This window comes from Danio rerio, chromosome 9, assembly GCF_049306965.1.
Source record: "Danio rerio strain Tuebingen ecotype United States chromosome 9, GRCz12tu, whole genome shotgun sequence".
NCBI classification, from domain to species: Eukaryota; Metazoa; Chordata; class Actinopteri; order Cypriniformes; family Danionidae; genus Danio; species Danio rerio.
Window position 1 is genome coordinate 32,142,501 of NC_133184.1, and position 24,557 is coordinate 32,167,057.

Consider the following 24,557-nt stretch of genomic DNA (forward strand, 5'->3'; position numbering starts at 1 on the left):
ACACTTTACAGTAAGGTTGTATTAGCTGATGTTATATAATAGAAAAACTAACAAACAATGAACAATGCATTTGTTCCAGTATTAGTTTATGTTAGTTAAATAGCAAATACAGTTGTTCATTGTTAGTTCATTGTTAGTTAACTCACTATGCATTGACTAATGTTAACCAGCATGACTTTAGATGTGATACTGCATTAGTAAATGTTGATCTATAATGAACAAATTCTGCACAAGTATTGTTCACATGTAGTTCATGTTAGAAAATACATTGACTAATGACATCTTATTGTAAAGTCCAAGATTTGACCAAGGTATAAAGAAATGTTTCTTAAACCTGACTCCAATTTTCTACCATATTTTGCTAAAACCTGTACTTAAAACATTTAACTTACAAAGTGAATTCTTTGTTTTTGGTTTGCAGTTTTGCTATTTAATGCAATGATTTGGCTTAAGTGTCCAAAAATATATACATATCTCACTCAAAAATCACAATCACAAGTGCAAAAGCTCTGTGCATGATGAACTTGTGCCAGTTTTGATTAATAAGACATTGACTGTTAATGCAGCTGCTCTGACAGTGAAGAGAGAGAAACAGAACCACCATGTAAGGAAATTATCCTGTTAGCAGCACAGAAAGAGCCATATGAAGGGTCCCACTGGGTGGCAGGTGTCAATATAATGGGGCTCTGCATCGGGCAAGGGGTTTTCTCACTTCACATGGCTAAGCTCATCCTCGACCCCTCCATTGATTAAAGAGCTGAGTGTCAGTCCAGGAATGTCTGGCTTAAACAGTTGTTCTGGCCTTTGTTTTTGAAAGGATGCATTTAGCATCGGTATGCAAGTTCAAGTCCAGTAACACAAGTGTATGCACAGGTTTAGACTTCTGGAACTGGAAGTGATGATGGTTTGTTTTGTCTAGTAATGGAGCTATTTAGGGATGAATAACTTGGTAGATTTTATTTTCTTCTTTTACTTTCTTTTCCGCTTAACAGTTAGATTACCTATTCATGAGGTCAATGTGTGATTGGATAAATACAGCATGGAATGAGCATCTGTTTGAATCTTTTAAAACAACCTAAAATTGTGTCTTCATCCCCTCAGTCTTCTGGATTTAAATAGCATGACAATCATAGAGGCAACTTATAGTTGGTTGTTTGTAGCATTCAAGCACCCTCTTGATTCAAACATATTTGACACTGCAAATTAAACCAATTATTTTTAAACGTTTATTTAATAGCCATTGTATAATAACTCTCACTAACAGGGTTAAAAACTCTGTCAAATACATGGAGTATAACTGCACTCTCAGAAATCAAAGTATAAAACTGTCACGGGGGGGGGGGGGGGGGGGGTATCTTTTGAAAAGTTAAACTTTTGTATCTTAAAGGTGCACATTGGTAAATTAAAAGGTACAACTTTGTTCCTTTAAGGTGCACATTTGTATTTTTTAGCTATTACCATTTACCTTAAATGAAAAAAATGTGAACCTGTATAGTACATAAGTGTAACTTTTGAAAATGTACCACCCCAGGGACCTTTATTTCTGAGAGTGTGTTTAAATGGATATTTATGATATATAATCCCTTTTGTAGCTGAATTGATTGAGTTTACACCTCTTCACATAACTTAATATGCTTTTCACAAAATCTGAGCGCTTTTCGTTTTAAAAATAAAATGATAATAATTAATAGAATTATAACTATTTACTGTGCAGACAAAATATGACAAAATAATAAATTAATGTGTATACGGGGATTAGAATAATTTAAATCTATTTCTCATTAAATATAGGTAATATATTTGGGCGCAATTGAACAATACAGATTTATTTATCATAATAATTTACTCACCGAACATCTTTAGAAATGGCAAGATAATACATTTAAATTCATGCAAATATAGCAAAAAATAATAGTATAAAAGTAAAAAATTTTAACAAAATAGTTTTTTTTTTTTTGTTTCTCTTGATATTTTCATTATAATATATAAATTTAGGCTACTAATTTTTAGACATCAATCATAAGTTATTTAGACCAAACTAATGTATATGCACACATATAATATTGTACAGTATCCTATAGAAAATATTAATTTAAATGAGAGATTTGTGAGGGGTGTACTCATATATGCTGGGCACTGTAAAATGCTTGAGAAGGCACCAAATAATAAGAGCCAAGTGTAAATCTGACACGTTGTGTAAATGTAGTTATTATTTTGTCTTGTGAACTCAACCCATACCTTATTTCTTTCAAGGTATGTTTGTTGTCCTGGTCAAAATGCTGCATTTTTAATACAAAACAAAAAGTATGCGCTCCGGTTTCCCCAACAAGTCCAAATACATGTGGTAAAAGTGAATTGGGTAAGCTAAATTGTCAGTAGTGTATGTGTATGAATGAGTGTTTATGGATGTTTCCCAGTGATGGGTTGCAGCTGGAAGGCCATCCGCTGCGTAAAACAAATGCTGGATAAGTTGGCAGTTCACTCTGCTGAATTAACACAAATCATGAGTTTTTTTGGGGGGGACAACCTAATTTTTTATGTTAAATTTGTAGAAACAATTAAGTTAACTTAATTGATTTGTATTGGGACAACACTGAAACACTGAAATTGAGTGGAACCCAAAATATTTTACAGTGTACTCTAAATATTAATTTATACATTTAAAACACAATACAATTTTTTATGATCAATAAGTCATTACTTTGTTTAAACAATTACAATTCAGTAAGTATGTCTTTTTATTTCTGCATCAATATGTGAATGACAGTGTGAAATTGCCAATATTTGGGCACTTTATTTTTTTATTAAAATTTCAGTCTTACATGATCCTTCAAAATTCATCCTATGTACAATTCCTCAGAAACTTTTCTTATAATTATCGATATTTAAAGCTCTGAGCTGTTTTTTAATTTTGTGTGTGATCTTTAGGATCCTTTAATAAACACAGCAGAAAAAAAAATCAAATTTAATTATAACAGATTTTACTGTCTCGTTGATTATTTTAACGTGTCCTTATGAGGTCAAATAGAACATTTTTAAATGTTACCAACTACAAACCATTGACTGTTAAATGTCTATAAAAATAACTTTATACATGCATTGATTCATAAATGCTGTTTTTATAATCCATTTTACTTGGGAAAAAAAAGATAAACATGCAGATCTGCAAGGAGTAAATTTATAAGCAGACGTATATATACTCCACTATGTTTGTCTTTTTGTCTTGACTACTTTACAACTGGTTATATTGGGACAAAGGTGAGTCTACAGTCTGATTCTGGTAGTCCCTGACATCAGTTTGAGGGGAAAGGGCTGAAATAAATATTTATTCAGAGTTAAGGGCTCAGTGTCACACATGGGCATTGCAGAGCCTCTTATGGTGTGAGTATCAGAGTGCCCGCAGCGACACGAACACTGTGAGAAAAACCAGCATGCCATTGCTTGCCAACAACGCCTGGCACCTTTGTGAAGTGCTACTAGAATGTTTCAAAGGTGTCGTGGCAATGTTCCCAGCTTGTTAAACTGATGCAAATGGGAGAGCGAGGCTGCATGTTATTCTGAGTTTATTTTTGTTATTGAATGTTTGACAGTGGCTTAGAGTCATAAAGAACAGCTAAAGAATCCTCCGGGACTGATGGGAAGCTCCGGTGATTCCGTTGACAAACAATTTAAAACAAGCCCAGGAAGAGTTTTCAAGAGCTTCTCAGATCCTGATCCATAAGTGACTTTCCACTGGAACTCAATCATTCATGTTTTTTGCATCTCCATCAAATCTAATAAACAATCTATAAACTATTTGTGGTCCTCCCACAGATTTTCATTGTGGTCTATGTTATTTGCAGTGCATTTCTGTATTTGCATATGTTGAGAGTATTTTTACGCCTAACGATTTATAAACACAATCAAGAAAAAGATGCAACTGAGTGCAAGAAAGTGTTTTATCATTTCCCGAGTCTAAAAGTATGTAAGTGCAGTAACTGAATGATAAAAATGTAAATTATTTAATAAAAATTAATTGTAGTTAAAGTCAAAAGTTATACAATTTCTAATACCTGAATGCTTTTAAAACCATTATACAATTACAGGCATCAAAAACACATGCAAATGATAAATTCTAATACATCCTGCGATGTGTCTAATGTAAAAGATCACATTGCAATATTGATGCTGAAATGATATATTGTGCAGCCCTAATATAGAATGTCCCTTTTTTTAATCAAAAAAATATATATGAACAATTCCGTGCATAGTCAATCTTGCCATGAAAAAAATTATGTTTTTACCAAAATACAGAAACCTTTTCTGGGTTTTTTGCATAAGCAAGTATTTTACAGTGCTTTAGAAATACCCAAAAATGCATCTGTCAGTGTTTTCAAACTATTCTATTTGATTTACAAAAGTCACACAAGAGTCAATTTCACATCTGTCACATCCATAACCACACTTTTTCCTCATAAAATTGAAAATATTCAATAAAATAAAACCAATCATTTTAGTTTTTTTAGAGAGTAACTCTTATCCTTTAGATTATTATTGTTTTTTTCAGGTTGTGCAGTTTAATTCACAGAATTTCTATAAAGTATGTTGTATACTAAACCTGCAGACTTTTTTGTCACATCCATAACACGTTTATTTTCCTCATATAAAGTACAAAACATATTTACAGATTGATATTTTTCTGGTCCCTCAACTCTGTGGTCAGTTGTTCTGGAAAATAAAAACAAAAGTTTCGATTAAATGTTTACTTTTTATGTGAATTTTTGTTTGGGTTTTTATTGCAAATGTCACATCCATAACGCTGGAATTGCTCATATATCCCATTAATTAATTTTCTTTCGGCTTAATCCCTGATTTATCAAGGGTAGCCACAATGAAATAAACTAACATAAATGTACCAATTTTTTTTGTTTTTTTTTATTGAAAAAATGTAAATAGTTGTCACTAATATTTAAAAAAAATGAACCGATGAGTACAAATCTGTATTTAAGGATCACTGTCCAATACTTGTTGTCGTAATTCTTCATACTTTGCTATTATATAAACAATGCCGGGTTTAACTAATTTGTCAACATGATGTTTTAATAATCCAAAACATGAAAAAAAATCTTTATGATCACTTATTCTTTACATTTAAAAAAAAAAAAAAAGTTTGAAGAATTAGAGTTCAGTAAGTCTGTCTTTTCATTTCTGGATCAATATGTGAATGACAATGTAAAAATACCCCATATTTTGGCACTTCGCTTCATAAACTCTGAGCATAAGAAAATATAATCTTTGATAATTAGTGGATGCAACTTATGAAAAAGGATTCAGATTAAATAGTCCATTAATAATAATTTCATTCATTTATTTGTTTTCCTTTGGCTTAGTCCCTTGTTTATCATGGGTTGCCACAGCAGAATGCACGTCAACTTTTCTGGCATACTTTTTACACAGCGTATGCCCTTCCAGCTGCAACCCAGTACTGGAAAACACCCATACACTTTCACATTCTCACACACTCAAACACTTCAGCCAATTTTGTTAGTTTAATTTACCTATAGCGCATGTCTTTGGACTTTGAGGGAAACCGGAGCATCCAGAGGAAACCCACGCGAACATGTGGAGAACATGCAAACTCCACACAGAAATGCCAACTGGTTCAGCCAGGAATCAAACCAGCTACCTTCTTGCTGTGAGGCGACAATGCTAACCACTGAGCCAACAAGCCACCAGATAATAATTTGATATACATATTGATTTCATGTGTTGAGAGCGAGATTTAGCCTTGATTTAACCCAATAACAATACTGTGATTATTCACCCTTTCAAGGTCAGTAACCAATGTCAATGCCTTTCCTTTTACAAACAAAAAATTACATGAGAGCAGCTGAAAGTTCTTCCTGCCTGTCATTCATCTCATCAGCCCGTGTATGTGCGCTCGAGTCCTATTGTTTGCTATCTGTAAGAAATTCAGCAGTCTTTGACCTCTCGTAATACCTCATGATAAGAGCTTTTGGATTTTTAGCATTTTGGGCTTTAACCAGATTTAAAATAATCAGCACAAATGAACTCTTATCTTGTGTCGTTCTCTTGCTCTCTTTGGGAAAGAAAACACCCTTGCACTTGGAGACCCTGAGAGACTTGTTTCCTTTAAAGTAGCGAGTCTAGAGGAAATCATATTGTTTAAAATTGCTTCCTAAGAGAAGAAGAAAAGGAAGATGGAAAACAAGGAAAACCGAGAGACAGATGGAGAGCGAAAGAGCGTGTTGGCGACAGTTAGTGTGAATCAGATGGATATTTCCGTCCTCCGTCTGTTTTTTTTTTTAATAAATATCTAAGATTCCGTTCCCACCAATGCCATTCTGTACCACAACACACACACACATGGGTCTGCTGAGTTCACATCAGTGAATGATAGTGCTTTCCAAAGCATCTGATGTGAAATGACTTTTGAGGTTTAAAGCTAATAAACCAACCTGCATCCATTAAATGTGCATTCAAGATCATGCACCGATCATCATAAATTTCTTTGTGAACTAAAATATTTTAGTATATGATTTTTCATGCCTGTCCATATGCAAGGAATAGTTCACCCAAATGCATTTTCCCTCAACTGGTTCCAAACTGTTCTTCTCTCTGTTGAACATATTATTGAAGATATTTCGATGAATATTAGAAAGCAATTGACATGCATATACTATAGATGTCAATGGATAAAAGTTTCCAACATCCTCTAAAATCAAACATCCTCAAAAATATTATGTTTAGCAGAAGAAAGAAATGCAAACAGGTTTGGGGAAAAGTGAAGAACGTAAATAATTTTCATTTTCAGATAAACGACAGTTTTCATCCAGAATAACATATTGTGTGAGCTATGCGAATTTAAACTTACTTCACAGCTCTTTAAAAGATATGTTCTATACAGTATAGTATATGTGTGTGGTTTAAATTAAATTCAGATGTACTAGATTCTTAATGTTGTTACTTTCACATGACCTACCAGCATACAGTACGTTCCGCACATCACTGTGTCATTTACTATCATTCCTAATGGCTTAATGGGGCCATTAAGTCTATACTTCTATTACGATATACGTACAGTACATATAATCTAGCTATTATTTTGCTATTGTCTTTTTGAATATGGACATTCTACTTTTTTGGCATACTGTTTCTTCTCACATTTTGCATTATTCTGTTTCAAATGCAGCAGCAGTCTTAATGGATGGGTCACTGAATCATTGGCTCACTCAGTTCAATCAAAATCTGATTAATTCTGATACAAAGTGCTGCTCACAGAGATACACACATATTCTGCTCTGTCTTTGTTTGGAATTATTTAAAAAAAACTATTAAACAATGTCAAGTGCAAATCACTCATTCCTCATTTCCTTTTCGGCTTAGTGCCTTTACTATTGTAGAGTCACCACAGCGGAATGAACCGCCAACTTATCCAGCATATGTTTCATGCAGCGTACACCCTTCAAGCTGCAACCCATCTCTGGGAAACATCCATACACACTCATTCACACTACAGACAATTTAGCCAACCCAATTCACCTGTACCACATGTCTTTGGACTGTGAAGAAAACCGGAGCACCTGGGGAAACCCACGCAAACACGGGGAGAAAATGCAAACTCCACACAGAAATGCCAACAGACCCAGCTGAGGCTCGAACTAGCGATTTTTGCTGTGAGGTGACAGCACTACCTACTGCACCACTGCATTACCCCACTCATCCTTCAGACTTTTATTATTTAAATGACAATATTTTGAGGATTTAATCACAGTGTTTTTCATGTAGATGAACAATGGCCCTTATCATCTCATTTAATTCAGTAAGGAGAAGGTCAGTCCATCAGCGTCAAAGGGGCAAAAACACAAGCACAATGGCTTGCAGCCTGGTACACGTGATGCAGTTTGGAAACAGCTGTACTGTGGTAAAATGATAACCCTATCAAGGCCTGAACAGGGTCATTCAGAGATGCAGTTCTCAGGGCCCTTGGCATCACTGTGCCCTGCTCCCATACCACATCACAAAACTAGACAGGCCAGGCCAAAATTAGAACAGTCACTCCTGTGTTTAATTTCAGTGTTCCCCTCTCAGAGCTTCTGTAAAAATACGATATAATATGACGGACAGCATGTCAAAAGTTTAAGTGGCAACTTTTGTCACAACAATATTGTCATTAGTTTAGACGTGTAGTGTCTAAAATGGAATAAAATAAAAATGTTTGTCGTGTATAAAAGGAAAAATAAACTAGTTTGACACCAGGCGAAAGTATGACAATGGCTTTTAGAAAATTAGTCAACGACAATATCGCTGATAAATATGATAGAGCAGCGCCATCTACAGGCTAAACATCAAGACATTACATGTAACATCTACTTACGTGTTAAAGGTCTCCAGCCTACATTCCTTCAGGTAATATATACCTCTGCTGTCCAATATCGCGTGTTTTGTTATTCTTCATTAAAGAGTTTTATATATATATACGTTATCTTGAATGTGTCTTCACCAATGGTCTTTACCTGAATACAAACAAGTCGGTTTTAAGACGCGCTGCTGTAGTTCTAAAAGCTGATTGGCTTGTATGGTTATCTTTTTGATTGGTTATGTAGGCGGAAGACTTTTATTCGAATAAAAAGTACTTGGAGAGTTCAGATCAATGACTGTGGTTCAGACCTATATTTTACAGTCTATGGTTCAGACGTAGAAACCTCTAATGTGCTGTCTGAATTTTTCTTCTGAAATAACTAAGCATTTTTCTAAGGCTCTTGTATAGTTCAATAATTTCATGTATGAAGATATATATATATATATATATATATATATATATATATATATATATATATATATATATATATATATATATATATATATATATATATATGTTCACAGACTGAAAAATTAAGGACCACTGCAATCGAATTGCACGTCACTGACTCATGATGGAAAATTCCAGATGAGTCTTCCTGTGTATGTCCGAGAGGTCTTGACTTTGCTACAGTCTAGCATTAATGAAGACTGAAATTCCACAGAGTGACAAATAGCTGAGAACATGTTTGTTTGACAAGCAACACTCAAACAGGACTGAAAATAATAAGGCACATTTTACATATTACATTTCCTAATTACGTGCATTTCTGGCAAACTGATTTACTTCACTGTTGTGTTCCTTTTAAATGTATTTTATCTAGATTTAACCTCCAACAGTCAATTTAGCACAAACGCAGTCTACTTGCAAACCATCCATATACTAACATGCCATTCATATATAGTAGTCAGCATTTAAAGTGGATCAAAGCCTTTCTTCAAAGTTGTCCTAAAACACTGGTGTCAAACCCAGTTCCTGAAGGGCCGATGCTCTGCAAAGTTTAGTTCCAACCCTCATTAAACACACCTGATCAAACTAATTGAGGGCTTGTTTATAACCTACAGATAGGTGTGTTGAATTCGGGCTGGAACTAAACTCTGCAGGGCTTCGGCCCTCCGGGAACTGAGTTTGACACTCCTGTCCTAAAACCACGGCACACTGGACGTTTTTGTCTTAGGACAACTTTGAAGTAATTTTTTGATCCCCTTCAAATGCTGACTACTGTATATCTTACTCAAAAGTACATTAATGTTATTGTTGTTTTTGTTCTTCTTGTTGTTCCTCAGCAGTGTAGGTGAGGAGTAATGGGGGACTGGAGTCTCTTGGGTAATTTCCTCGAAGAAGTGCAGGAGCACTCTACGTCGGTTGGGAAGGTGTGGTTAACCGTGCTGTTCATCTTCCGTATCCTGGTGTTAGGCACAGCGGCAGAGTCATCATGGGGCGACGAGCAGTCCGACTTTATGTGTGATACTCTACAACCTGGTTGCACCAATGTCTGTTATGACCGAGCTTTCCCCATTGCTCATATCCGCTACTGGGTGCTGCAGATCGTCTTCGTATCGACACCCTCCCTCATCTACATGGGCCATGCCATGCACACCGTCCGCATGGAGGAGAAGAGAAAACAAAAGGAGCAGGAGGAGAAGGCAGAGGCGGGAAAAGGAGAGAAGGAGTATCTGGAACATAAAGAGAAATTCGAAAATACAAAGACAAAAATCCACCTGAAGGGGGCACTGCTGCAGACATATGTTCTGAGCATTGTGATCCGCCTGGTCATGGAAGTGACCTTCATTGTGATTCAGTACATGATGTACGGGATCTTCCTGGATGCTCTGTATCCATGTTCAATGCTTCCCTGCCCCAACCCTGTGAACTGTTACATGTCCCGTCCAACTGAGAAAAATGTCTTTATTGTGTTCATGCTGGTGGTTGCAGCTGTTTCGCTCCTCCTCAGCGTCATAGAGTTATATCACCTTGGATGGAAACAGTGCAAAAAATGCCTTAGGAAACATGCTGACAAGCATGCCAATGACAAAATTCAAAACGTCAAAGCTGTTTCTGCAATTGAACCGATCAGGACAAGCATTCCAATGGATCTGGCTGAGAACATCCAGCCTCGTCTTTCTCAAACCTGCACTCCACCTCCAGATTTCAACCAGTGCTTAAGATCAAACCAAGGTCCAACATCTCCTCCACATCTTCATTCTCACCATCTTCATCACATCCACCAAACCTGCCAGCCCTTCACCAACCATCTGGCACACCAGCAGAACTCCGTCAACATGGCCGCCGAGCGGCATCACCACAGCCATGATGGCCTGGAGCCAGCCGTGGACTTCCTGCAGATGCATTATGGGAGTCCTGAGGCTCGGGTTCGAAGTGAAATGACACCCAGTACCCCTTCCACACCATCCTCCCATCCAGGGTTCTTCAGAGACAAGCGCCGGCTTAGCAAGACCAGTGGTACTAGTAGTAACCGACTCAGACCAAGTGATCTGGCCGTGTAGATCGTGAAAGTGGCAGTTTCTGAGGAAAAGAAGCTGGAAGCCTTAAGATGAGAGATGTGAGTTTGTGTATGTGTGTGTTTGAATATGCTTGTTTGTTGGTACTATGAAATGGGATTTGGAATGAGAAAGGACTAAATACCACCATAAAACCAAGGCTAATTAGAATAAGATGGGAAGAATCTGTATCAGAGCATTTAATCTGGTTTCATTGAAACTGTTGTAATTGCTGAAGTGTGTAGATTTTTATAGGGTGGGATCAAGTGATCCTGAATAAAATCAGATGAATGAATGAATGGATGAATGGGAGTGTACTACTGTCATAACTTGGTGACATTTAGAAGGTAGTACTGGATAGTACTGTGCACTGAGCCACTGACATAGTTTATATTTACAGAAAAAAACTTCCATGGTATGCATTTCAAAACTCTCAAATCACACACTGTATTTGAGCCAAAAGCAATAAAGCACTTATGTAAAACATCTTATAATAAAGTTCATTGCAAACATGGTAAATACCCAATGGTTTATGAATTTTTTGTTAGCAATAAAATGAGAACAGATTAGCTTTAATGAGAAAATGCTGCATTTTACTATAATGTATGTGAAGTGAATTTTGTGAGAGTGTATGATATGGACACAGTGGATTCATAATCACAATCCAATTTCACAGATATGTTATTGGGTACAGCTGTGCTGTCACTACCTGACAAAAGTCTTGTCGCCTATCCAAGATTTAGGAACAACAAATAATAACTTGACTTCTAGTTGATCATTTGGTATCAGAAGTGACTTATATGAAAGACAGAGGCCTCTAGATTATGCTTGTTTTACCAAAATAATATATGATGCCTTGACTATTAATTATTTAATTAGGACAGTAAGGTCTGACTTCGCTTAGACAAAAGTCTTGTCACAGAAATAATGTACAGTATAGAATATAAAGTCATGGCGCAGTAGAAAAAATAATAAATATTGTGTATGACTCCCATAAGCTTGTAGGACAGCGTCCATACATCTCTGCAATGACTGAAATTACTTATAAATAAAGTCATCTGGAATGGCAAAGAAAGAGTTCTTGCAGGACTCCCAGAGTTTAAGATTCTTTGGATTCATCTTTGATGCCTCCTCCTGCATCTTACCACAGCCATGCTTAGTAATGTTCATATCTGGTGACTGGGCTGGCCAATGCTGGAGCACCTGGACCTACTTTGCTTTCAGGATCTTGATGTAGAGGCTGAAGTATGAAGGAGTGCTATCCCGCTGAAGAACTTGCCCTCTCCTGTGGTTTGTATTGTAATAGGCAGCACAAATGTCTGGATTTAAGATCAGTGTTAGAGTTGCTCTTTATTTTGACAATGTATGGCATCTTAGTATGATCTTACTTAATTTCTCTCATACGATTGCCTTTACAGTGTCCAATGTCTCCAGTTTTTCTTGCATTCTACAATAAAAATATCCAGCACTTTTAATTGGTTGCTTTCTTTTCTGCACACCATTCACGCAAAGCCTACACTAAGCAGACTTTTACATAGGTTGCTGTAGTGCTATTATATAACTGATATTATTAACTATTATTAACTACACTTTTAATCTAGGCTATTTATATGCAGGGTTTATACACTTTGTTGGGCTCGCAGTGACAACTAACGTTAGACGACATTCGCACTATTCCAAAATGTCATGCAGCAATAACATGTAATAACATAGTAATATTTTACATCCTAAATATATACATGCTCGATGTGTTAATACTATACCAAAAGTGTGCAAAAAATAGACACTATATACATTATGACTAAGTACATTACGCAAGAAAAGGAGTCATACAATGATAAACACGGGAAATGTAGTTACACAACATCCTGTTTTCGCTACTGCTCACCATAAAATCGTCGAAACTAAAACTACATATCCCAGAATGCACCTCACAATTTGCCGGCGTACTGTCCAGTCTGCCAGAAACTGAAAGGAATGAGTGGTGTTCAAAACCAGTGGAATTAACTCTGCCGGCTGTAAAACCTTCAGGTTAGTGATATTTAAAGTGACCATTCTCTATAGTATCTATATTAATGTGCTTTACATAATAGATTTAATCTAGCGCACGATATCTGGCGATTTAAAAGAGACTGTAAATAAAACTTGCAGATGTGACAGGTAGCATAACTGAATGAGGCAAGTTGTTGGACTTATGGAAATGTACTGACACGTTTTGGTATATAATCAACACAATATATCGTCCACAACTATAAAGTGTATACAGTGTAGAAATCATGTTTACGTAATACTTAAAAATGTCTCTTAGTGGTCTTTATGACTTGTAGCTAGCACATTGTAAGCATGTTAGTTTAAAATGTAGACAAACATTTGCTGTACAGTAGTCAACATTTGAAGTGGATCAAAATATTTCATCAAACTTGTTCTTAAACTATTGAAGAACACATTATAATATTAATAAATCGTCACCTTAGAATTATAAGGTTCTATCTGACATTTTTGTCAAAATTGAGTTATTGACAAATTCTTATTAAATGATACCCTATTTACATCATGGGATGTTTTTTTATCAGTTGTTTACATTTCAGGACTTTTTATTTAAAAAACAAATGTTACACACATACTGTCTGCTATGGAATGCAAAAACTTTGAAGCTCAATATCTCAAAATCATTCAGAACGCAGATAGAACCTTATAATTTCAAGGTGACTAAATGCTGAAAAGTTGACCTAATCAAATGTAGACTACTGTATGTCATATATGCCACCTTTACATTTTAATCCAGTAAATAAGTTTGTCATGTTGTAACTGATAAAGAATTTTAATAAAGTGCTGTTCAGTTTATGTTGGGGTAGCACATAAAACATATACAGTAAATGTCCCCCCAAAATAATACTCATTTAAGTGTACATTTCTTTTTCAGGTGCATCATGTGGGCACGGGTGGGTCTCGTGGGTTCAGTGGCCCTCGGGTCAGTGTTCTGGTTTCAAAAGAATAAAACTGAAGCCTCTCCATATGAGCTCAAATTAATTCAGGTTTTATTCCGACATGGAGCGAGGACGCCACTGAAATCCATACCAGATGTTTTGGAGGTATGTTTGGGTGATGAGTGCTCTTCTCAGGCCAGAGTTTTAATGTGGGCTTAAGGTGAAATGCTGACAAACTTTTTCAGTTATACAAATCTCAGAGGAATTTAGAGAATGCACAAATGGGCCATTTATTCCTAATTGTTTAGACGCTTGTAATTTGTCGGCCTCAATCTTAACAGTATGCTTCTTACTGAGAGACAGTGGCACTGTCATATTGTAATAGTCTACATGTTGATGCCAGCTTTATCTAGTGTTATGTCTTCCTAGGCACAATGGTCCCCTGAGCTACTTGAAGCGCCTGCGCACACAAAAATAGACTATATGGTTACAGACCTGGAGGGCGGGCCCAGACCACCAGCTCCTGTGGAGGACAGCTACAGAGCCAAAATATTGACAGTAAGTTTATGTTTAAGTATTTGCGCCACATTTTTGCTTTATATAATGAAAAACACTGTGGTGTCCAACTTTAAAGTTAAGTGAAGGTTCTTTTTTCATTCACGTGACTTCTTATTATATATAAATGAATCCATCACAAGTGAGAATAAATCATTTCACAATGTTATCCTCATCTTGGAGCATAAACTTATGTCGATGAAAGATAATTATAGTCATTTTTCGTCTTAAAGAGCAAATCCCTTGCATCATATTGTATATTACATAAAGCTTTTTGAATAGAGTAGAAAATGAAACACCATGTTTTTATGAAATGGAATGCTCCACAAAGAAACATTGGATTTCAACATTTTTTGCTCATTTCCAGGTTGCAGAAATGTAAATAGGTTATATAATGGTAATAGAACTTAGTATAACTGGAGTTATGGTTAAAACAGTCTCTAAATAAATAATTGTAAATATGATTTAATTGATAGTACAGACATTGCGCAGAAAAGACAGTATTACATAAAATAAGGATATTTATTACCAATATTTTATGCCTGGTTACTTTTCACCCACCCTGTAGTGTCATTTTCAGGCATGTTTAGACTGTTGGGGACATGTTTGGAATTAAGTGGGTTGATTATGTCTGCCATTTACTGTGTAAACCATAGCAGTCTTAACTCTGTTTAGGTGAAAATTTTGCCAGCCTGTCATATTAAGAAAAAAGATGATACTATATTTTTTAATTCCTGCTTCTATAGGGTGGAACTTATCCAGGTCAGCTGACCACAATAGGCATGCAGCAGCTGTATGATCTGGGAGTGAGGTTACGAAAGAAATACATCCAGGAGGAGCCCTTTCTTACGCCTACTTTCAACCCTAAAGAAGTATAGTGAGTGCAGTTGATGATTGTGTATTGAAATATGTATATTTTATTGCACCATTTGCAAAAATGTCACCTTAAATTGCGTCTTACTAAGGAGGAAGAATGAGTAACACTTAAATTATACACCTATGCCATTGGCCACTATATTAGGTACACCTGCTTGTTAGGTCCAACTGCTCGTTCACATAGCCAATCACACGGCAGCAACTCAATGAAGTTCAAAACAACACATGAGAATGGGGAAGAAAGGTGATTTAAGTGACTTTGAATGATGGTTGGTGACAGACGGGCTGGTCTGAGTATTTCAGAAACTGCTGATCTACTGGGATTTTCACGCACAACCATCTCTAGGGTTTACAGAGAATGGTCCGAAAAAAAGAAAATAACCAGTGAGCTGCAGTTCTGTGGGCGCAAATGCCATGTTGATGCCAGAGGTCAGAGGAGAATGGCCAGACTGGTTCCAGCTGATAGAAAAGCAACAGTAACTCAAATAGCCAGTTGTTACAACCGAGGTATGCAGTAAAGCATCTCCGAACGCACAACAGGTCCAACCTTGAGACAGACGGGCTACAACAGCAGAAGGCCACACCAGGTGCCACTCCTGTCAGCTAAGAACAGAAAACTAGGGCTACATTTCACACAGAATTTGATGTCAACAACATGAAAGCATTGATCCATCCTGCCTTGTATCAACGGTTCAGGCTGCTGGTGGTGGTGTAACGGTGTGGGGGATATTTTCTTGGCACACTTTGGGTCCATTAGTACCAATTGAGCATCGTGTCAACGGCACAGCCTACCTGAGTATTGTTGATGACCATGTCCATCCCTTTATGACCAGTGTACTCATCTTCTGATGGCTACTTCCAGCAGGATAACGTGTCATGTCATAAAGCGTGAATCATCTCAGACTGGTTTCTTGACCATGACAATGAGTTCACTGTACTCAAAGGGCCTCCACAGTCACGAGATCTCAATTCAATAGAGCACCTTTGGGATGTGGTGTAACGGGAGATTCGCATCATGGATGTGCAGCTGACAAATCTGCAGCAACTGCGTGATGTTATCATGTCAATATGAACTAAAATCTCTGAGGAATATTTTCAGTACCTTGTTAAATCTATGCCACGAAGGATTAAGGCAGTTCTGAAGGCAAAAGGGGGTAAAAACCTGGTACTAGTAAGACATACCTAATAAAATGGCCAGTAAGTATATACTTATAGTGATGTTTTTTTGTTTAATTGACTCCCACATAATGTCAACATTTTCAAGACCATTACTAAAATAAAAGGTTGTGTATAACTACTAATAGATGTATTTTTTTATTAATTAACAATTGCAAACATTAGGATGCATTAGCTATTTCATTAATTAAGGTAATGTATTTTACTGTTGTTACCAAAAAAATATATGTTGAATTTGTTTATGACTTTAAGTTGCTGTACTGATTTACAGCATTCGCTCTACCAACATTGTACGCACCATTGAGTCAGCTAAGTGTTTGGTGGCTGGATTGTTTCAACAGGAGCAGGCAGGTAAGGTGCATCTCAGCTTCACTTTTTGTGTGGTTTGCTGGATTAATTGACGAGATGAACATTACACACTCCTGTGTTTGCCTTTCCATGTTTGATTTTCTCTACTTTAAGGTGTTGTGTCCATCCTCACCGATAAGGCTGAGAAGGAAGTCCTCTATCCCAACTATCATGGATGCAAGCTGCTCAAGATGCTCATCGGGTAAAACTGAACAAACAACAACTTTCATAGAGAACCACTCATAGTGATCTGTTGTTCATTTTGGAAACAAAAAGGAATAGTACTATACACTGACTGTCAGTTTACTCACCTTTTCTTCAGTTTAGTTGGTATAAAAGACTAGTCTTTATGATTCACAAAATACATCAACAGCTATTGTCATGTTCACAGTCAAAAAGCACATAGAGGAAAAACAAAATTAATATCTGTGGCTGATGATACATTTTGGTCTTACGAAGCGAAAAGATTGCTCTGTAATAAACAGAATACTGTATCCTGTATGTACAGTTGAAGTCAGAATTAATAGCCTCCCTTTGAACTATTTTTCTTTTTTAAATGTTTCCCAAATGATGTTTAACAGATCAAGGAAATTTTCACAGTAGATCTGATCATATTTTTTCTTCTGGAGAAAGTCTTATTTGTTTTATTTTGGCTAGAATGAAAGCAGTTTTTTTTATATATATATATATATATTTTATTTAGTTTTAAAATGATTAGCCCCTTTAAGCTAGATATATATTTTGATAGTCTACAAAACAAACCATTGTTATAAAATAACTTGCCTAATTACCCTATCCTGCTTAGTTAACCTCATAAACCAAGTTAAGCCTTTAAACGTCACTTTAAGCTGTATAGAAGTGTATAGAAATGAGCTATTAAAACTATTAAATCAACTGTATGTGTTTAAATGAACATTTTGTTTTATGTGTCTAAGTATGGTTTCCTCAGAGGCATAGAGGGATAGAGATTGTTACAATGGAAGTCCAAAGTGTTCAGTTATCATGTAGAACTCCAATAGTTCGAGTAAGTGCTTTGCGCTGATTCAAATGATCTTAGATAATGTTAAAACATAGAAAATCTTATTTTTAAAAACTCCATACCTTTCAAAAGCGAAAACCCAGTCATCCTCAGCTGTAAATTCTAACTTCCGGGAACTATCATCGCTGTTGAAAAAAAAAATGTTCCAATAAAGTCAACTCCTGTTGCAACTCTCTCTCTCTCTCTATGGCTGTAGTTTTCCCATACTCATAGTTTTTGCTTTGCATTTCACTTATACAAGTGTGCACACACACACAGTTGTAGAAGCAGTTTGGGGTTCGGTGCTTTGCTCAGATTGTGGTATTGAGAGTGGAACAGGTCATTTTTTTCCTTCTCCTACATTTCCTTCCAGAGCTGAGACTCAAACTTTTCACTTTTGGGTCATTGGTTCACAAGCCTGACTCTGTAACCTTTATTTTTTTCAGAATCTTTTGATTTCATAAAAATATTTTTGTTTACCTGAAAGAATATTTCTATAAGACATTTCCAAACATGATAGTTTGAATAATTTAATTCTAATAACTAATTTCTTTACACATTAGCTTAACCGTTCACCAGAAGTTTATTTCTATGGGAAGAAACACTAGTGGGCTTACTGTAGACAATCAAAAAAATAAATAAATGTTTGGTTAAGAGGGCTAATAATATTGGCCTGAAAAAAATAAATAAATCACAGGAGGGCTAATAATTTCCACTTTAACACTCACCGTATTCAACATTTAAAGTGTATATATACACATTTCATAATAGTATATATCAACATTATAGCTCTGTATGAGTAAAATGAGGATTGGCTTGTGATTGGTTGAACACTGTCTGGAATTGACTATGGTCCATCAAATGTAGCAATCGTTGGGCAGAATCATCCACACTTCCTGACATTGCTGCAGACCTGCAGAACATCCAGGACGATTTGGGTGTGGATGCTCAACAGCGTCTCGACTTCATCCTCATCCGAGATGACATGGTGGCCAGAGAGGTAATGTTCCCATTGCTGATACCTTGTACCGGTGCATCCACATTGGCATTGTTTCTCAGATAATTCAGTTCCATTATTGATCCTAGACCCATGGCCTGCCACTTCCTACAGTTCTGGAGCAGTGGAGAAGTACCATAGAGCAGAGAGCAGTCGATATGATATACCACATCTATGAGCCCAGTAAAAGGTGAGTACACAGTCAAGTACATGTCTCTCAAATGTTGAAGAAATGTATTTTTAAGTTTATAAGTATGACATTTTTTGTGCTACCATTGAAATCTAATGAAATTTCAAGTATCAAGTGTTCAAAAAAACCAGCAAATGCTCTTTTCACATAAAGGAAAATACTATTCTATTGACCTTATTCTGCAATGCGGAAGTGTGCTTGTTTTTGCGATTAGTTTATAATTTCCGATTCAATTGCCTATTAAGGAATGATTAATGGCAGAAAACAGACAAACTACTTGCTCTACATTATAGCTATACATAAAAGAAGGAGAATATAATTAGAAAATATCCGTTTGCAGCATAACAAGCTGTTTTTGATGTCTAAAATTCCATAGAAGTGAATGAGACAGGAAGTCTCGAGCCAAAAAGATTCAAATGGCTGCTCACTCATAAGAGTAAGGTCAATATATTTCAATATTTATATTTAAATTTTCAATGGGGCTGGATTGATGTTGTGTTGCAAAAACATAAATTACTTTATCTGAAGAAAAAAAAGTGCCAGAAATTCCATCAAATTCATTATTCTTGTAAAAGCATTTCTAATGTACTCCATCTGGGTAAAGTCTAGATGGGATACATGGTTGGCCGGAAGTGGGATATGCACGTTAATATAGCAGCATTTCTTATGACACTGTATAACAATAGTTCATATTTTTACAGTACTGTGATGGTTGGGTTTAGAGTTGGGGGTAGACGTTAAAAATACAATTTTTTGGGGGGTAATTTAATAGATAGCAGAAATCATACTCGGTACAACTGTTTTTACGTTACTGTGATGGTTGGGTTTAGGGTTGGGGTGGGGGTAGGTGATAATAAAATACAATTTATTGGGTAATTTAATAGATAGCAAAAATTATACTCTGTACAACTGTTTTTAAGTTACTGTGATGGTTGGGTTTACTGTCAGGGTGAATGTTAATCTAATAAAATTAATGGGAAATATAATAAATCATTTTCGTTAACTTCCGGCCATAGCCATATCTGATCTAGCAACAACACTCCATCTGCCTTATTTTGGCCAATCTGCTACGGTAGCTGCGCCTTAAATTCAAGTTATAGAGAAATTACCAACCTACTTCACACCAGTTCCCGGTTGTGAAAAATACCGGCTGCAATAGCAAACATGTGGTGTTGTGCAGTAGGATGCCAAATTCGACCGCAGACGTCAACTAAAAGGATCTGAATAGGGTGACAACCTAATTTGTACAGCTTCGTCTTCCTTCCTTGTCTTTGGCTAGGCAGAACCTCGGTTTTTAGCACTACAAAGTTTTAAATCTGGTAATCATGGAACATTATTTCCTGCACATGACCACACAGAACACAAATGTAGGCATCCAAAAACTTGTAGGCCTTTAACTTCTCTCTTGTAAAATCACTTGGAGTTTCAGTGGGATAGTTGTATATTTGATGCTGGATGCTTGGCCATTTCATTGTATCCAATATTTATTGGGAGGGTGCTATCGCAAATGGACCTGTCAGACGAATGCCGCTCACTTAACTGTTAATTTTGCTGAATCACTGTGCTTATTACTGGGTGACAAGCTGTTATAATACGCTGAAAGCATTATGTAAATAATATATATATAATATGTAATCAATATAACTTCTCTCTAATACAACAACAAACTCAGAAACGCATCGGATGTCATTCCTTCGCTGTAAATGCTAGCACTGGCAAGTTTTTTCTCAAACCTTGCTGCGCGCGCATCCTGAGTGTTTACAAACCGGTAATTCATCTATTGGTCACCCTGGAAAGTGATTGACAGATTGTTTTAATAGCGTTGTGAAGACTCAATGTTTACTCCTTTGGGATAAACTCATGAATTGTATATTTTTAAGACGTTTGGAAAATGTATTTGAACAAAAAAATATTACTTACACCAAACTTTAAGGCCTCAAATATACGTTCAAGGACTGCAAATATGCGTATGTGTTTTTGTTTTTCCTCAGGCAGAATTTGCAGATGTGCGTGGGTCCACTATTGAACATGCTCGTAACCAACATGGAGGACAAAATACAAAGCTCCCCCTCTAAACAAGACAGGTACATTCATTTTAATCAATAATTGAAACTCGTCTTGCTTTTCCTGATGCATTTGTTAAAACACCCTCCTGCAGTTACAATTAAAAACAGTATAGTTCAGCCAAAAATGAAATTGTACTCACTTATTACTCTCCTTCAACAGGTTTCAAACTTTTATGAGTTCTGGTCTTCTGTTGAACACAAAAGAAGATATTCTGAAGAAAGCTAAACATCTGGAACCATCAACTTCCATAGTAGGAAAAAGGTACTATGGAAGTTAATGGTTACAGGTTTACAGCATTTTTCAAAATATCTTCTTTTTGTGTTTAACTGACAAAAGAAACTGCTGCTGTCTACTGTTTCCAGACAGTAAATGCCAGTCAGAAAACTCTAGATTTGCTGCCCCATAGTGGACAGACTGTAAAAGTCCAGCTGAAAGAGCTTATTTAATGACGGTGTATGGGAATTGATGTTTGTGTATTATTGTGCGTGTTTAATGACCCAGAAAGCTGTTCCTGTACTCTGTGCACGACACCACTCTGATGCCATGTCTGATGGCTTTGGGGGTTTTTGACATGAAGTGGCCACCGTATGCAGCTGACATCACACTGGAGCTTTACCAGCACCGGCAAACTAACCAGCACTATGTAAAAGTCTCTTACATTGACCAGGTAACATACAACAAACACGCCTAGCCTAGCATACAAAACTTGTTTTTAATGTTCGGCAAGTTCGCTTACAAAATATACAGTTGAAGTCAAAATGATTCGCCCTTCTGGGACTTTTTTTCCCCTTTTTCAAATATTTCCCAAATGATATATAACAGAGCAGTACATTTCTCGCAGTATTTCCTATAATATTTTTCCATCTGGTGAAAGTCTTATTTGTTTTATTTCAGCTGGAATAAAAGCAGTTTTGAATTTTTACAAAGGATTAAGCAATGTTTTAAACAATAAACAATATTTTAGTTTTGATTGTCTACAGAACAAATCATTAGGGCTGTGCAATTAATCGAAATCAAATCACGTTTTGAAACGTAGCTAAACGTAGCTAATCGCAAGAGGCTGTGATATGAAATATATTTATTTTATTTTATTTCCCCCGCCTAGAGCAAATGCGTGACTGCCATCTGTGTGTGATAGTCTTACAAGCCAATTGAGTAAACACAATTGAGTGATGAGTGTCTTGCTAAAAAGTCAACTGAAAGTATTGCAAGTGACACTTAATCTAGTAGCAAGCAACAGCAAAGTACAATTTCAGGCTTGTTTCAGCCATGTTAGTTTGCAGAGTGTTATGCATTTTATAATTATTATTATTTGTTTTTATAATAAAGCTACACTATCTCCCTAATTACAGTTCAACTTGTTTACAGAAAGGTAAGATCATTTTGTTTGTGTTTACTGTTTGCTCTAGACCAGGGGTGTTCGAACTCGGTCCTGGAGGGCTGGTTTCCTGCTTAGTTTAGCTCCAACTTGCTTCAACACACCTGCCAGGAAGTTTCTAATATATGTAGTATGAGCTTGATTAGTTGGTTCAGGTGTGTTTGATTAGGGTTGGAGCTAAACTCTCCAGGACACCGGTCCTCCAGGACAGAGTTTAGACACCCCTGGTCTAGACAAAAATGAGTGTTTCATTTGTGAATATTTTAAAATAAATTTGATTAATTGTTTAAGGGGCGAGGCAGTGGCGCAGTAGGTAGTGCTGTCGCCTCACAGCAAGAAAGTCGCTGGTTCGAACCTCGGCTCAGTTGGCGTTTCTGTGTGGAGTTTGCATGTTCTCCCTACCTTTGCGTGGGTTTCCTCCGGGTGCTCCGGTTTCCCCCACAGTCCAAAAACATGTGGTACAGGTGAATTGGGTAGGCTAAATTGTCCGTAGTGTATGAGTGTGTGTGTGTGTATGTTTCCCAGAGATGGGTTGCGGCTGGAAGGGCATCCGCTGCGTAAAAACTTACTGGATAAGTTGGCGGTTAATTCCGCTGTGGCGACCCTGGATTAATAAAGGGACTAAGCCGACAAGAAATGAATGAATAAATGTTTAAGTTAATATCTTTCCAGTTCCTTTTTTTAACTAACACTCACTGCATTTTAGCAGTAAAAAGCTACGATACAGAATATTGAGCTGAAGCTCATCTACAAAATTAAATCAAAATCAGTCAAAAATAAATAAATGTAAAAAAATAATAATGAAAATTATTTAAAAAAATGCAATTAGATTTTTCCTCTAAATTGCACAGCCCTACAAACCATTGTTATAAAATAACTTGCCTAATTAATCCACTTAAGCCTTTACATTTTTAACTTACTTATTAATTAAAATATTATTTATTGTCATCATGGCCAAGATAAAAGAAATGGGTTATTATAATTATCATGTTTATAAATGTGTTGAAAAAATATCTTCCAGAAATTGGGGGAAAGTAAACGGGGCGAATAATTCAGGAGGGCTAATAACTCTGACTTCAACTGTACATCAGGAAATCTGACCATAGACATTTGAACATTTTATTTATATGACTAAAACTTGGCTTAACTTAATTTACCAACATTAGAAACAATTATTGTTATCAAAACTATTTATATTGTTTCTTTGCTGTCATTTTTTGTTGTGATGTCCAGATTTAAAGCCTTTACTGTTAAAGAGTCAAAGACGTTTTAATATAGTGCTTAGTCTTGTTATGTATTTTAATAAGCCTTTATACAAAAATGTATTATAATTTAAAAGATTATACGTCTTGCTGATAAATGGGTAAACTTTGTTGTTTAAATGATAGCGGCAGCATATGGAGATTTGAAATAATTCATATTTAGAGATTCTATTTAAGTATTTTTTTACTTTAATGTGCTTACAGGACCAAAAAATCCCAGGCTGCAGTAACATCTACTGCCCAATAGATGAGTTTAAGGCGGCAATGGCTGTTCATTCTCTACCTGACGACCGTTACTATGCGCTCTGTGAAAGTGCAGATGACAAGCGCAAACTCTGATCTTCCAACAGCTCTCAACTCCCAGAAAACCAAGATTTTTTGGATTTGTCTGGGCTAAAAAACCTGGAGCTTTGGTCTCTTTTACATGGACTCAAATGTTTATATTCACATAGACCAGTATTATGGATGATGAATGAATGAAACAAACAGGAAAATGATGTTTATCACAGGTTGATGACATTGACACGTCATAATATTGAGCATACATTTTATGAGCCAAAATATTAATAGTGTGTGTGAATTTATTCAAAAGGGAGGTAGTTTGTAACATTTTTATTAGGTGCCTTCATTTTTTTCAGTGTCAGTCATCTGAAACTGCTCCAGAATTTTGCTGCAAACTCATTTTTAATAATGACATTTGATGTTTAAGCATCTGATTAAGCGCTGATAATGGTAATATGCAAGTTAAACTGGTGAACACTTTCTTACATGTTCACTACCACTATGCATATTAAATTATACACAATTAAAAAGAAATGTTTTAAACGTTATACCTTCTTTCTTTTTCTTTTTTTAAAAAATGGGATTAGTGTGATAAACCAAAACACCTGAAAGTACAGA

At 36.1% G+C, this 24,557-nt stretch overlaps 2 protein-coding genes across 6 annotated transcripts in view; both read left to right on the plus strand.

Moving 5' to 3' along the window:
- gja5a (gap junction protein, alpha 5a) overlaps positions 1-11,384 on the plus strand; it is a 14,124-nt gene extending 2,740 nt beyond the window's left edge. For 2 of the 5 annotated variants that reach the window (XM_073911790.1, XM_005167687.5), the window contains one exon: positions 9,649-11,384. In XM_073911790.1, the coding sequence (XP_073767891.1) occupies positions 9,667-10,869 (1,203 nt within the window). In that variant the 5' untranslated portion in view covers positions 9,649-9,666 and the 3' untranslated portion in view covers positions 10,870-11,384. 5 annotated transcript variants of the gene reach the window in all.
- Positions 11,385-12,840: 1,456 nt separating this feature from the next.
- Positions 12,841-24,487, plus strand: acp6 (acid phosphatase 6, lysophosphatidic). Its single transcript, NM_001110380.1, has 11 exons — positions 12,841-12,894; positions 13,787-13,955; positions 14,220-14,348; positions 15,092-15,222; positions 16,669-16,748; positions 16,860-16,947; positions 18,631-18,763; positions 18,850-18,950; positions 20,942-21,034; positions 21,519-21,684; positions 23,862-24,487. Exons 2-11 carry the CDS (start codon positions 13,794-13,796, stop codon positions 23,994-23,996), a joined length of 1,218 nt encoding a protein of 405 aa, NP_001103850.1. The 5' UTR covers positions 12,841-12,894; positions 13,787-13,793; the 3' UTR covers positions 23,997-24,487.
- The last annotated feature ends 70 nt before the right edge of the window (positions 24,488-24,557 follow it).

Bases quoted from the DNA above. Each gene is read 5' to 3' on its own strand.
- acp6 (NM_001110380.1), top strand. From the start codon at position 13,794: ATGTGGGCACGGGTGGGTCTCGTGGGTTCAGTGGCCCTCGGGTCAGTG. The intron at 15,223-16,668 runs GTGAGTGCAGTT...ACTGATTTACAG, and splicing joins TTCAACCCTAAAGAAGTATA to CATTCGCTCTACCAACATTG. The intron at 16,749-16,859 runs GTAAGGTGCATC...CTCTACTTTAAG, and splicing joins GTTTCAACAGGAGCAGGCAG to GTGTTGTGTCCATCCTCACC.